This window comes from Stegodyphus dumicola, chromosome 7 (genome assembly GCF_044657685.1).
Source record: "Stegodyphus dumicola isolate Sdum_Otavi_A_Nest chromosome 7, ASM4465768v1".
Classification (NCBI taxonomy): Eukaryota; Metazoa; Arthropoda; class Arachnida; order Araneae; family Eresidae; genus Stegodyphus; species Stegodyphus dumicola.
In genome coordinates, this window is record NC_140774.1 from 101,755,958 (window position 1) to 101,772,273 (window position 16,316).

At 31.6% G+C, this 16,316-nt stretch overlaps 1 protein-coding gene and 1 long non-coding RNA gene across 2 annotated transcripts in view; one reads left to right on the plus strand and one right to left on the minus strand.

The window, feature by feature from the left end:
- Positions 1-1,409: 1,409 nt before the first annotated feature.
- Positions 1,410-5,070, minus strand: LOC118181526 (uncharacterized). Its single transcript, XR_015042170.1, has 2 exons — positions 4,931-5,070; positions 1,410-1,632 (listed from the first exon to the last, which is right to left on the minus strand). It is a non-coding gene; the product is annotated as an uncharacterized LOC118181526 (long non-coding RNA).
- Positions 5,071-5,335: 265 nt separating this feature from the next.
- The window catches only part of LOC118181524 (histone H2A.V), a 51,049-nt gene continuing 40,068 nt past the window's right edge, over positions 5,336-16,316 (plus strand). Inside the window, exons 1-2 of the mRNA XM_085820656.1 lie at positions 5,336-5,492; positions 5,589-5,666. Coding sequence (XP_085676782.1) covers positions 5,490-5,492; positions 5,589-5,666 — 81 coding nt within the window. The 5' untranslated portion in view covers positions 5,336-5,489. The remainder of the gene's footprint in view (positions 5,493-5,588; positions 5,667-16,316) is intronic.

A 16,316-nucleotide genomic window follows, 5' to 3' on the forward strand; every position in this document is an offset into this window, starting at 1 on the left:
TTATTAGTCCTGATTTCAAATGCATACTGACAACTTTTATTATTATTGTTCTTCCCTCTGAATTTCTTGTTTCCATCATTTATGTTTAAAAACTCTTGATTACCAGAAATAACTTAATAGGCTTGATATATATATATTTTAGTGTTGGTATGCCAGTCATGATTTACAATAGTAAGTCACTATAAATTAGCATTGCACTTAATTTATCTTAAACTTAGCAATAAAATTTACTGCACCAAAATTCAGTTTCTTCCAAAAAGTCAAATGTTTCCCTTTCATCCCCTTCCGTGGGACAAGATAGAAAATTTCCATGTGACAATACACATTTAATAGCATAAGAACTTCATGCTTATTTATTATAGTATAAATTAAAACTGACATATTCTGTCAAAGATATTTAAATGTATTTCCTAAAAACATTTCACTCTATACTGTTTATGTATTATGTTTACTCTATACTGTTTATGTCTTCTTGGGGGTGGGCAAAACAAATATTGGACAGTTCAATTTTCCTCCACCATTCCTGTGAGTGTATTCTTCGATTAAGCAGGGTTTTGCTCCAATTCCTGATTAGCATAATATGTAAAGGATAAGCAGCCTATGATTTATGCCTCCATATCCTCTTGTATTATTTAAAGAACATACATTTTTCTTTTAATTCTAGATTTGAAAACATTAAAGTAAGGGAAAGATTGTTTGCTGAATTTAGATTTGTATCATCATTACGCATTCACTATAATAACTTACTGCATACTTACCTCAGTGGGTTTGCCATTAAAAGAAATACATTTAAGTAAAATCATGAGTGTATAATAAATTGTTTTTCAGCCAAAAAAAGAGAAGGGGGAAGATAAATACAGTTTGATTCACTTAATTTTTAGTACGCGACTCAACATTGTTATTGTAAACTAGACATTAGGCATACTTTAATAGTTGTCATCTCTATATTTTTAGAAGTTCGAAATTAGAATGTCAATTTTATCTGCCATTGTTATGGAGCTGTAGGATATCGAATGTTATTTCTTCAATGATAAAAAGAAATGAAATTTTTAATACCACATATCATTCATATAACTTATTAACGTAATTGAAAAACAATTTAATTCATTTCGTGTTATATCTGAAAATTAAAATTTGTAATACATTGACTAAAGATTCTTACAGATCTTATTCCCATTTTCCTCCAGGAAAAAGATAATTGCTGTGTAAAATGCATAAATATTTTCACGAGACTTATAATAGTGGTATTAGAATTATTATAATGTTTATGTCATATAATGGATCTGTGAATTTCTTTTAAATAATTTTTATAATCACAAAATTTTATAAAATTAAGAAAGTAGTAAATTTTACAATTAAAATATGAATACCACACTGCAGAAATTCATACAAGAATGAAAACACTGTAATATTTGAAATGCATGATTTATTTTTTTAATAAATTAATAATTATATTTTGATTTTCTATGACAGCAGACTGATTTGCAACTGATTGCTTATACAAGTCACATATTTCACACAGTACATTAATATATTCTTCTGCATTTCAATTATTTCCTTTTCTGCAGCTGTAATATCATCTCTCTTCCTTTTTTCTCTTCGGTCTTCTGCTTCGAATAGTTGAGCTTCTATCTGAGAGAAAATTTTAAAATATTCATTCAAATTCAAATATTCTTAATTTTTATATTTCATAATGTAAAACACTTTTTATAATTAATTAAACAATGAAACTTCTCTAAAAAGGAACAATTCATAATATTGATTTCTTTAACTTTCAATTTTTTTTCCTTTATAATTTTTAAGACTGTTTATAGATCAAGAGGATTTAATGATTATTATTTTAAATTCTTAAAATCTTGTTCTTAATAAAAGACATACTCTGTATATAATGTTCGCAATAAAGAATTGAAATAACTCTTTTGTATGAGAAATATTAATTTACATCTGTTATAATTAATTTATACCAGCGGTTCTCAGCCGGTGGTATGCAAAGAAACAAAATATTTTTAACTATGAAATTCAAAAATCTCATAAAGAAAAGAATAGTTAATAGAAATTTCCTTCGATCGAAATTGACTTGAAGATTTGGAAAATGACACACTTGTTAACTTTTGGCTGAACCGAAAAAAAGAATTTAAAGGCATTTCAAATAAAGCTATCAAATTTGTATTGTCTTTTCGCACAACCTGTTTGTGTGAAAAAGTATTTTTTCCATGTTAAATTTGAAATATAAATACTCACCAAAATAAAAAGTGGATCCTAATTTACCATTAAATGAAATAAGAGCAGACATAAAGAAATTAAATATTAAAGTATTGGAACTGAAATTTTGATAATCAAGTGAATAATTAATTTAATTAAATTTAATTTTGATAATTAAGTAATCATCAGTTTTTAATCTGTTTTTTATATGTACATATTTAATACAAAGAGTGTGCAAATGGCAATATATATATATATATATATATATGTTTTTAATATTTCTATTGATGAATTGAAAAATAATCATTGTAAAATTAGTGGTAGTATTAATGTTTTTCAGTTTTTGCTTAGATGGTACACTATAGTCAAAAGGTTGAAAACCGCTGATTTATACCATTAAAGTTTTTCTGTTGGGAGGAAAAGGAAAAGAAGAATGCAGAAAACATTAGATTTTATGTAATAGATACAAACTTGTCATTCCTAAATGCCATTGCAGATTACCTCGTGATAAAGGTGTGGAATTTTCTAATGTAAAAAAGAAAAAAGCATAAAATAAGCACAATTTACTCAACAATCTTGACTGAAATATACATGCTTTCAGAGATAGCATAAAGCAAGAAAAGTTTACTCAACAATCTTGATTGAAATATATATGCTTTCAGAAATAATATACAAAGCATACTGCATAATCAAAGTTATGAGTTTATATAGTATGAGATACTATACATGTTTATAATATACCACGTTCCTGTACACCTAACACCTCATCCACAATTTTCTATACAATTCATTAAAGATAGTTCCTGAAACATAACTGACTTAAGAAAAACATGCATACTTCTAATTTATGCATAATAATTTGACAAACATTGATTTGAGGTAAAGAGCTACATGTATTACATCAAAGAAAGAATGAATAAGTGTAATTTGCCTTTATCCTACAAATACTTAAAAACATTTACATTAAAAAATAATGAATTATACATAATGGTAGCAAATTTTTAATGAAAAACGAAACAAGAGTTGAAAACTTAATGCAGTTTTTGTCAATATTTTACTCTCTTAAAATTTATATAAATGTATAGAAACTTGAAATGCATACCGCATTTGGCTGGAAAACTTGTGGTATTGTGCTACACTCTAGGGACAATTAAAAAGTATACAATGAAGCAATCATAAGAATAAAAGATATTTGCATATTATTGAAACCACCTTAATAAAAGTTACCAAATTTTCAAAAATGTGCCAAACTCTGACAACGATTATGTATCAAAATTTTTCAGGTAACATGCTCATGACAATTTTTCATTCAAGCAATGTCACCATTTTCATATGTGTTTCTTATGTTGTATTTCAAGTTCCAATGGATTTTAGATACGAATAGTTGTTTTAGATTAATTTCAGATTTAAAATACTGCTTGTGGAGCTTACCATCAAAAGACGAAGCTGTGTTAAAAGTTCTGCAGGAATAGAACATTTTAGTACAAAAATTTCTAATGGAAACAACTATTAGATGAATTTGGTACATAGACAAGGCATGCAGTATCAAGTTTATGTAATTCTCTAAATGTATTTTTTTTAAACTATCATATAATTTTTATTTAATAATTCAAATTAGTATTTTAAAATTTGTTAAATGTTTTTTCCTTTGATATGTTGATAACATTTGGCCAACTTAGATAAATATTGATAGTTTGGTTATGCTAAAAGCAAGCTGCAAAAACAACATACTTCTCCTGATAAGTATTTTTCTCTTTTCATTTATAAAGACCACCAAACTGATCCAGGTGTTTGTGTTAATACGTAAGTACCAAAAAATATTGAAGAATGCACAATGAAAGATTGCAACCAGTATGGTAAAGGATATAATTAATATATGCAATGAAAGAAATCTTATTAAAAGACGACTTTCATTATCAGCAGAGAAGCATGACACAGTTACAGTAAAGAAATTAAGCTTTTGTTTCTGCACTTGTAGCTTTTAATAACCAAAAATTGTTTTTTGAAATTTTATGAAATAAATAAATCTGAACATAACTGATATCAAATGAGAATGGGTCCAAACTTTCACTTAAGAAGCAGAAAGTGTACTGTAAATGCACAATATAATGAGCAGAACACAAAGCATAATTTATAAATTAACCTTTACTCTGGATGTATATATTACATTAATATCACATTAGAATTATCAGGGTTTCATATAATTTTTTATTTATTGTATTACATTGAAATACCTTTAATTTCATTTTTATATTTTCCCAACGATGTACAATATAAATCTAAAAATTGCTCTTAACTGTTTCATCACATAATGAATGTCTAAGGGAAGGAATGCCTGCGTGGAAGACTAAGGAAAACTTAGTATTCATGTTATACATTGAAAAAATGAAGAAAACACTCATGCAGCCAGCTTTTTCACCTGGATGTAAAGAGAGACTGGGATAGCGGTGTTCAGCAGGCTTATCTGCTTGTAGATAGATGGGCTTATTGATTACTATATAATTCAAGAACTAGTTAATTTTCATATAGTAAACATGCCTACTGTCACTGAAGAATCATGCATCTGCATTAAACAATAAAAATATAACAAAAATTTTAATTTTAAATTAAACTTACTATTAGAAGAATTAAAACCAAATGCTGTAATTTGATAATGGGGAAAAAATGTCGTTTATATTTGAAAAAGCAAGGATTTTTGTCTGAAAAGTAAAATATATTTTACACACACCTGTTGCTCTAGATTACTTTGGAGGGAATTTTCGATAGGATAAAGTAAATAAAGTTGTACACATTAAATACATGTTGTACACATTCGTTTTCAGGACTGGAACAATTCGTTACACCACACTACAACGCAGTAAATACTTGACCATAAGCTCAGAGAAATCATGGGAAGTGATGTTTTTTGTTTACATCGACACGCAGTCTCATTGGATATTGATGTAGTTTATCGGACAAGCTCTCCTGGCACGAGAGCAAACCAGCTCCCCATTGCAATTTTGACGTCATCAGTTACCAGAGCGGTAAAGCGTTGCACTTGAATTCGACTTTAGCAGAGGATAGCAGGAACGCCTCTTGCGAGCTAACATTTGCAATTTATCAGAGCGTTGCATTTGAATTCGCCCCTTAGTAGTTAACTCATGCGCAGAATTTCTGTCAAATTGTTGGCAGTACCCTGCTAGCGTTGTTCTGATTACAAAATTTTTCGTGTTTGTGTACTGAATTTTTATTGCGCGCCAATTTGTACATAAACATTTCGAAGATAATTTTGCATTTCAGTCTTTATTATGGTAAAATGCTTGTTTAACTTTTTATGGTGTTATATAAGTTGCTTAATGAAATATGTTAATCGTAGCATTTTCTTTTCTCTCTTTGTTTATTTTCAGGCCGGGGGTAAAGCTGGTAAAGATTCCGGAAAGGCAAAAGCAAAAGCAATATCTAGGTCTGCTAGAGCAGGCTTGCAAGTATGTAATTGTTTTATTTTGTCTACATTTTTCGTTAAATTGTTGTTAATATGATAATGTGTTTCTAAACTTTTTAATTTTTCCTTAATCGTGTAATACGTGCAATCCGTAATATTATGGGCAGTAGTTTCGCTTTTTGTTTCTCGCGCCCATAATGCTTTCAGAGTGAAACTTTAAAGCAGTGCTTGAGTTTTTTTGAAACTCAAGCACTGCTTCCACCTATGTGCTGTATAATTTTCAAATTAAATATGTAATGAATATTAATTTTCAGATATTAAAAGCCTGATATTTTTGTTGTAATTATTTTCGTATTGATTTTATTTACATAACCATGTAAAGTGTACCGTATACTAAAATTAAACCAAATAAAAATTATTGAGAAAAAAATACTAATTAGTCAAACACTTCAATTACAAAACATGTTATACACAAAATGTATCAAATAATAAATGTTATAACTAATAAATGAACTAAATTTGTTAAAATATTTTCAACTGAACTAAACAAACTTAACTAACGATATTCAGTTTAATCATTAATAGGAAAAAGAAGGAAAATGCACATAAAAAAAAAGTTCAAGTTCAATTTTTTTTTAAAGTTCAAGAGGATATAGATGTTGGACGGTACGTTTTAAAGTCCCATTACCAATTTCTAGTTCGAATGATCAGACTTTACCATCACATCCAGGAATAGTTTTTATGATTCTACCAAGTTCCCATAACAGTTTGTTTTTATTATCTTCTTCAATTAAAACAACATCTCCTACCTTTAGTTCTGGTTGAAGTTTCGGATTCTTCAAGAAATGAGCAGTTCTAAGATCGAATAAATATTGTTGCTTCCGTTTGCACCACAACTGTTTTAACAGCAATTCTCTTATGCTTTCTTTTTAACAGCATTTCTTTTGTCGTTTCGCTACCAATGATTCTAGCAAAAGTCAAAAGATACTTCAAATCAGTTTGTCCAATGTTTAGGAAGTGCATTGGAGTCAAGGGTTGTGGTTCGTCATTGTCATTGTAAATGTAACTTAGAGGTCGTGAATTAAGAACTGACTCCACTTCGACACGTAGTGTGGCCATTTTTTCGAAGGTCAACAATGCTTTTCCTACGATTTTTCTTAAACATTCTTTAACAGATCTGATAAGTCTTTCATAAAACCCTCCCCACCATAGGTCTTGTTCGATTATAATTTTCCAATGGATTCTTTCTTTGGCAATGAAACTCTTGAATTTGTCATCTTTTAAAACTTTTGAAAAATTCTCAAGTTCTTTCTTTGTCTTCTTCATTGTCAGAGTAGATGATTATGCATCATTGTCAGAGTAGATGATTATACAGTTTTCTCTTCTGCTCAAAAATCTATGAAATGCAAGTAAAAAGGATTCTGTTGACATATCTGATACAAGTTCTAAGTGTACAGCTCAGGTCCCTGCACAAACGAACAAAACAATATAGGATTTTCAAGTGTCTTTAGAATTTTTTACGTAAACTGGTCTGGCGAAATCAATGCCACAAATTGCAAATGGAGGTGATTTTTGGATTATATCCTTAGGTAAGGGTGCTGTAATCTGGTCTGCTGGTTTAGCTAAATATTTTGGACAAATCAAAAAACCTTTTAATGTTTTTTTTACCAACTGTCGTTCTTTAGGAATCCAGAAACATGATCTGACTTTAGCTAAAGTTGCAGCAATTCTTCCATGTATTATCTTCTCATGTTCTTTGCGTACAATTAGTATTGTCAGTCGGGAATTTTTAGGTAGGATTATTGGATGTTTATTATCTAGTGAGAAGTCAGAAAATTCCAATCTTCCTCTCAACCTCATGTTTTCTTTTTCATCAATGTAAGGAAGAAAATTGTACAAAGGAGAATTTTTTGCAACCGAATTACTGAGGGATTTATATTGTTCGGTAAAAAAACTTCTTTTGCTGTGGTGTTATCCAGAAATTTTCTGCTTCTTGTAACTCTTCAGCTGTGAGAGTTCCTTGAATGTCGCTAGTTTTTCTTAATTTTCTAATGAAACGTGTTGTTCAAGCAGTGACTCTTAAACACCTCTAATTTGCAATATTTTGATATGTCGAAAAGATCATCTGTACTTTTATTGATTGTACATTCAAGTTGATGTATATCACCGGATCCCTTTCAGTTCTCCAGTTTGTTTTCATCAATTGTTTCTTTAATATCTAATCTTGGCCAAAGTTTGTGAGGGAGTTAAAGTCACTGGAGACCTTGCGTCCAAATGGGCTCGTTTATTAATTTGGAAATCTTCGTTCCTTGAGGTACGAGATCTGCAGGGTTTTCAACACCTGGACAATAATGCCAAACTTTGAGGTGAGCTCAATTTTTGTATTTCTTCGACACGATTCTTGACAAAGGGTTTGAATACTTCAGGTTGTTTTTGGATCCAAAAATAAGTAATTGTTGAGTCTGTCCAAAAATAACACGGAATTTTCAATTTAAGTGCTTTCAGAATATTGCTGACTAACTTAACTGATAATAATGTCCCCATTAATTCTAACCTCAGTAAAGTAAGGGGTTTTAGTGGGACTACCCTATTTTCAGAAGAGACAAAGTTCGTTTTGATTTCTTTATTATTTGTCATGAAACGTAAATATGCGACTGTACCATAGGCTTTGACACTTTCATCTGAGAAGCAATGTAATTCGTGATTTTCGACATTAAAGTTCGAGTGCACAAAAGGGTAACGAGAGATGGAGAATTCAGCCATTTGAGGTAGCTCTTCACACTACTTTCTCCATTCAGAGAACATATCTTCAGGCAATGGTTCTTCCCTATCTATTTGTGATGACCAAATCTTCTGTATTAAGCACTTTATTCTAACAGTGAAAGGTCCTAAAATTCCAATCGGGTTGAATATCCGACCCAACACTTGTAGAAGAAATCATTTTGTTTCTATTGGTTTAGATGTGAAAGACGACAGGTTTCGAACATCAAAATACAGTAAGTCCTTTGAATTATTACATGCCATACCTAAGACCTTAAATGGGAAATTTTCTCTTTTAAAATCTTCAGGATTTTCATCTGGAATGATACCCTGCTTTACCTACAATTCATGTAGTTGTCTCAAGTTACTATGCCATTTGTGAAGCTGCATGCTTGCTTCCTTAAATACAGTATAAAGTCTTTAATTCGGACTTGTCGGGACTTCGGCGATTCTGGATTGGTGGTTTTTCCAAATTACAGATCTTCAATTTAAATCTGGTAAGATGGCATGCAGAAATTATACAATTAAAAATATGAAACCGTAATTAATGAAATAAAGAGCAATTATGTTCTAATTATGAAATTTACAAAAAAAAAAAGCTTAATATTTATTTGTTTACTTTATTAAACATTTCTTTCAACGCGTGCATGTGTAAAGCATACATTACACGTAGTCGAAATTAGAAAATTGCAACCAGAAAACTACTTGATGTGTATTCGTAATATTTTTAATGACAAGGAAATTGATTTAAATCATATTGGAGTACATCGAGACGAAACACCAGATTTAGTAAGGAATTATAAGCCGGATAAAATAAAAACATCTGCTCTGAAGATGAGGTTAGTGCTGACAGATCAACTTCCTGTTCATTGTGCGCCACAACGTTTCCTCCCCTGCAGAGCAGCGTGAAATTAATAAACAGATTTCGGAATGGTTAGAGAAACTAATCGCCTCTCTGTCACTTTCTTCATGCCTTTATCCATTTTTTGCAGCAATTCCACTTTTTGTTTAATGGACATCGAAACGTGCTTTTGCTTTGTAGATCCTTTGGCAGCTCCAGAATTGGAAATTCTTTTTGACATAATCGAAAGTTCAAGCTTACTTTTTTATAAAATTGCTCTAACAGTCTGCAAAAAATAATAAGCCGGATCCATTTAGAAGATTAAGGAACAACGCAATCTGTAACATTAACTGAAATAGATAATTAGATAATTTTATCCTAGCTTATACCATCTGTTATACATTAAACGTGCATGCGTAAACGTATTATGCGCATGCACAGAAAGTTTGTAGCTTTGAGGTCCGGATTATGGACGTCTGGATTAAAGACTTTATACTGTTTTTGGACCGATTCTAGACTCGTAGTTAATGCTTCATTGATCGTCAGTTGGCTTCCAATCATGTCATCTACATATACGTTCTCATTCAAAAAGGGAACCATTGTAGAATAAAGTTTATTATATTTTTTCAGATGATGTTTAGTGGTAGCGGCTAATAGAAATGGACTACTATTTATTCCGAATAAAACTCTAGTGAACCTATATATGTCAGGAGAAATGGTTTCATCATTAGGGAATTCGGGAAACAAACCTGGTTGCGTCCTGATCCTTTTCATATATGAGAATCTGTAAAAAGGCTTTAATATATATTTTTGTGTTTTATATCTGCGGTGAAAGCTATTGGATTATACCAAAATCTTAACAATATTTCAAATATTTCAGGGTATAACTTTGGCCCAACATGTAGACAGTCATTTAATGAAATGGATCCTGAGGCATGCGATGATGCTTCATAAACAATACATAATTTACTTGTAGCTCGATCCTCGCGTATAACTTCCCTATGTGGTAAGTAAAACACTAGATTTAGTAAGGAATTATAAGCCGGATAAAATAAAAACATCTGCTCTGAAGATGAGGTTAGTGCTGACAGATCAACTTCCTGTTCATTGCGCGCCACAACGTTTCCTCCCCTGCAGAGCAGCGTGAAATTAATAAACATCATCTTCATTTGAAACGACATCCTCTTCATTTGAAATTTCTGTAACTGGTTCAATAATATTTTGTTTTAACTGATCTCTCAATACGTTCCTGTGTTCGGAAAATATATTACAATTTTTTTAAAATCGTTTTCTAAGTCGATTAAATCTTTGTTTCGTGATTTCCCTGTTATTATTTAGATTTGATGTGTCCTGTTTCCAAGGCAATCTATCTTCGTAGCGAGAATTTTCATATGTTATATTTGATTCGAAATATTCGACAACTTCATTTGCAGTTGAATCGAAGTTTTCCCTCTTATCAATAAGTCCTGAGTTTTCCAAGTCCCAAAATTTTCTTATTTGGAAATCAAATCTTCCCCTACAACTACTTTGAAAGCTAAAGAGACATCATCATTACCTTTTCGTTCATGTAGGCACCAGCCGAAAATAGTTTCCACTACAACAAGATTTTTGCTTAAATATTTAACATTACTATATTGTAATAATAATCTGCTCCAATTAGAATGGCAATGGGTTTTTTACAATCAGGAAAATCTGCGAGCATCAAATTTTTTAATTGTCTGTTTTGCTTAATTTCTTATGATTTAGGAGAAGGAATATCTGTACCTGATATATGATCGGTTACTAATAATTCAACTTCTATTCTAGAATCGGGAGAACTTCCATGCTCTAAAGTTAATTTAACTATGTCATAATTTTTTTCAATGGGTGAAGTATTCCGAAAAGTGTAGACAGTCAATTTTTCTTTTCTTATGACTTCGAGGTTTAATCTGTCCGCTAAGTCGCGAGCACAAAACTTTTCATGCTTCCACTATCAAAGAGAAGTCTGGCAAACATCTTTTCCTTAGCTGTTTCAACCTTTATCGTGCAAGTCTGTAAAAGAATTGTGTTATTTACGCTATGCGAAACAGCATAAACAATCTCTTCTTTTTGTTTTTTAATTTGTGTATCATTTCTCGAAAAAAATATACTATCCTTTTTATCACTTGGAGTATTTTTAACTATCGAACTGGATTTAAAACATATGGCTTCCAAATGTTTATCTTTGCAAATTTTATAAACTTTAGTTTGACAATGCCGGCATTGTGAAATTTTCTGCTTAGGTGCAAGACAAAGAAAACACCGTGCTTGGTTCTTCAAAATATCTCTCTTCTCATTAACTGTGGAAGCATAAATGGGATTCTGAGTCATGGTTTTGAAAACAAAAATGCAGTTTCGATTTGATGCCGCGGCTGCCATAAATTCATGTGTGGTGACAGTTTGTTTATGTTTTGGCATCGGTGGATATCTGTTAATATTTTTCATTTCCAGTTTTGACTTGCGTAGAAAGGATGTGGAATTAATTTTTTCTTGCAATTCTATTTCTAATCGGAGAAAGTCTAGAAATTTGTTTAAATCATAGTTTGAGGGATTTCCAGTATTTATACGATGAAATTCTAAAGTTATATCAGGGTTCGTAGCTGTCCTTATAAGTGCTTATAAGTCCTTATATTTGAAAATAAAATATAAAGGCCCTTATAGGTGCTTACTTTTTCTTTAAAGCACTTATTTTTTTTCTTTTTAGTGCTTATTTTTTGCTTTAAGTGCTTTTTTTTTTTTTTTTTTTTTTTTTTTATGAATGTGCTATTTTTGCCGTAACAAAGCCGAAATTAAATAAACAACTTTTCTTCCTAATATGGAATGTCAGATGAGTCATACTCCCGGAAATAGCTTTTCCCCCTTTCTCTGCATTAACATAACCTTTGGTGTGCACGAAGAGTACAGACAGGTGCCCGTCGTTCTATTGGTCAAAGAATTGCGAAAGCAGTAGAAAATTCCGCTATATTCGACATTCTTTTCCTCCCACCCAAATACTACACACGTTTGAATTTATATCAAGATCTTAAAAAGATTTGCATTCTCGTTCTGCTTGGTCAGTTCATATTCGTGTTTATTATGATCGTTATGCTTATATTATGAGCATATGTATGAATGTTTATAACAACATAGTTGCAGTAACTGCTGAAGTATAGTAAACTTCCAAAAATGGTTGTGTTTTAACACAGATTAGCTTTCTAAGGAATAATATTCGGAATGGCTTAAATAAATGGAAAGTAATCGAATAGTCAAAATAGTTTCATTTTTTTTGGCCAATACATTAAACAGTACGAAGGTTGGGAGGTCTCCCCTTTCTCCGCAAAATCTTGAATATTGAAACTGTTACAGTTCGCTGCAAAACAAGCAACAGACCTTTCTTTTGGGGGGGAGGGGTCACTTTCCAATCTGGATTGAATAGGACTAAAAGTTCTGCGGTCTACCAACCCAAGCGAAGAATGATTCTATTCTGGAATTTTAACACCGTCTGTTGAAAATTAAAATGAAAAACACTCCAGTTATTTAGTTCTTTTTTCTCTCAATACCAGCAGTTGTTGATTCCGATTGCGTAATATCACGTAGGGAAGAATTACGACGCACGTATTGGGCAATAACGTTTGCGATATTTTGCAGAGATAATTAATTTTGATGTTCAGTCCGAGATTTGTTTATGAGCACTTAAAAGAGTTTTACTGTCCTTACTAAGCGGAATATTTTTTAGTTTGGTTGGCTTATTTTTATATGATGCACATATTGAAATGTCAAAAGCATTTATTTAGAGGAAAAATCTAAAGAGCGGCTACAGTCTACCCCCCCCCCCCCCCGCTCCTCCAAGTTACGCTCGACTGTCCGAATATTCGCCAATTTCCAAGTATGCGAGTTAGTTAAGCTTTTACTGTTAAAGATGACTGCATGAAGCAAATTTCTGTCTTCTGATTTCAGAAATGTTCCTCTTTTTTACTTAAATTACTTTGCTTGCAATATCTGTTAAGAGAAAACTGATATACAATGAAAATTTAGAAAATGTTTAGAATTTAGATTTTAATTATTTAAATAGCAATATGAGTGGGAAAATAAATTGTATTTAATATTAGGTTCCAAGCGAATACGATAAATATGCTTTATTATTATTTATTTTCTCTATTTTGAACTGAAATTTCATCATTAAATCTTGTAATATAGTTTAGTTCTTCATAGTTTTTTTTCCCTCTCATTGTAAACTAGTTCTGTAAATTGAACTATTATTTAAAATTAAAAACCAAAAAAAGTAATTATTTTCTATGGTTGAGGTAATGCTTATTCTCTCTTAATAAGTACTTCATTTCTCATATTTTAAATTACAAGTCTAATTTTTAAGGTTATGCAGTTGTGTATGATGTAATTAGGCAGGTGCTTATTTTTTTTCTTAAAATGTGATTGAAAAGTGCTTATAGGTGCTTATTTTTTTAACTAAAATGTGGCTATGAACCCTGTATATCGTTTGGGACAATTTTCATCAAAATTCGAATAAACATGTTGGAATATGTTTCTGGTTTCACACCCGAATGCTAAAAGGCTTCTGACTTGAATGTTAATTGTATCATAAAATTTTTGCAATTTTGCCACTTCATTTGAACTTTGAATGGGATTTAAATTTAAGAGATTAGAAATGTGTGTATTGTGTGAAATGTGTGTAAGATCACTTTAACCGAATCTATTTTTAAGAATGTCTGTAGCAGAGTCATAATTAGCCTCTGAGATTGAGAGACCCTGTATGGCTGATGCTGCATTTCCACATAAATAAGTTTTCAAATAATTAAATTTTTCGATCTTCGAAAGTGTAACATTGTCATGAATTAGTGACCTTGAATGAATTCCAAAAATTCATCCAATCATTATAGTCTGCATCCAATTTGTGAATTAACAATTTGGGCAGTTTCACATTACTTTCAATCTGTCTTTCAGTTTCAACTTCTGTAAGTGAATTATTTAAATTCGTGTTGACATTTTGAGTATTGTATTTCCTTAAATAACGGTTGATTTTAGACTTCGTTATTATTATTTTATCATTATATTCCATAGAAGTGTTAATATCTGACTCTAATTTTGATTCATCTTCAATCAAATTTTGTATATTTTCATTTAAATCATCCGTTTCTTTCCTATTTAACAATTCCAAACAATTTTCTAACTTTTCTTGTTTTTCTTCTTTTAAATACTCATCTACATTTTTAATAATTTAGTTACAGAAGCACGTATATATGCTCGATTCTTATTTAGTGTCTTCTGTTCCATTTTAATAAATTATCAAAGGAGACTTACCTTAGCGGTGTTCGTTTACAAAGCTAATCCAAGAGGCAAAAAATACAAAATTTCAAATTAATCAGATTCTTTTCCCTGTGGATGCACCATTTGTAACGAAAGTTTTAGATCAAATTCGAATCACTCATAATCCAAACTGAGATGCATGGCCTGGAGGGTTTTACATAAATTTTAATTAAACTTAATATTTACATACATACAATGTAGGCTAAAATGCCTGAATCGAATATTAAGGCTGAAAGAGCAAGAACTGAATAGTTCCATCAAAGAATCTAAATCGAATTATGCATTGTAGTGCATGGAATTCTACCTTCAAGAAGAATAGAATTTCAAGTCACGTGTTCAGAAGGGGAAGCATAAAGTAAGCCAACAGATGCACTTTTTACGTCATCTCTTGGTGATATCAAATAATATTCATTAACACCCAACACTGGTAATCTGCCTGGAGTCTTTCATAATCTTTTATCTGGAAATACTCTACTTCTGGGTGACTTAAATGCTAAGCATCCAGCGTTGGGATGTTCAGAGAGGAATTGATCTTCTTCATTCTATAGATGACTCAGGTTTCATGATCCTTAATGATGGTACTCCAACACACTCTTCCTACAGCTATAACATGTCTGAAGCCCTTGATTTGTCCAATTTGCACCTGGACAGTTATGAAGAATATTGGGAGTGACAATTCTCCAACTTTAATTGAAATAAAGAAGAAACAGTGTACTTTCCTCAATTGTAAAAAAATATTGAAATTTTGTCAAGGCAAACTGGAAGGCCTTTGTTGATCTCGTTGACACACTTACTGAACCTAGTATTCACTCAAGTGACCTTGATACTAACTGGATTACTTTTAAGCACATGCTCTTCAAGGCAGCTAAAAGAACTAAACCTAGAGGAAAGGTAAAGCTCTTTAATCCCTACTTTTGTCATAATTCGCTGGCTTTGCTGCCTCTGCTACGGAAAAGAGAGAACCTGCGACACGAATTGAAAAACAAAAATACAGAGCAAAACAGGACGGAGATGAACAAAGTTAATGCAGAAATAAAATGAATCTCTGTGTTGCTCAAGAGGAAAAAGTGGATAGATACATGTGAGAGACTTGATGCTAGATTACCTGACACGAAACTGTGGAAATTGATCAAAAATATTCTCAGTAAACAACCTCAGATAAAGAGATGTAATACTATTTTAGATTCGGATGGCAACATCCCTATAGACGACAAAGCTGCGGCTGATCTCACTGGGGCACATTACCAGAAGATAAGTGAGCACTTTTACAGAGGTTGATAAGAAAGTGGCAAAAAGGTCTAGAGATCTTGCACATGGGTGTCGTAGTGCTGTCTCGGGCAATCCCCTTTTCTTTAAATCCTTCTCCATGTATGAATTAGAGGTGGCACTCAAGGATCTTGACTTGACCAAAACTCCTGGACCTGATGGCATCCATGGACAGATGATTGGGCATCTTGGCATTCATGCAAGGAAGAAATTTCTGAATATAGTGAATCAACCTTAGAGTCTTGTACGCCTTCTGAAAGAGTGGAAAAGAGCCACAATCATACCTGTTGAGAAACCTAGCCAAACCAGTGGATCTCCTGGGAGCTTCAGACCCATTGCTCTAACCAGCATTGCATGTAAAATCAAGGAATAAATGATTATGGGGCAGTTGCTCTTCCACCTGGATACCCATGACCTCCTACCAAAAGAGCAATACGGTTTCAGAAGAGGCCATAGCACCACTAATCAATTGGTTTATCTCAGCCAGAAGATTAGAGATGCCCAAAA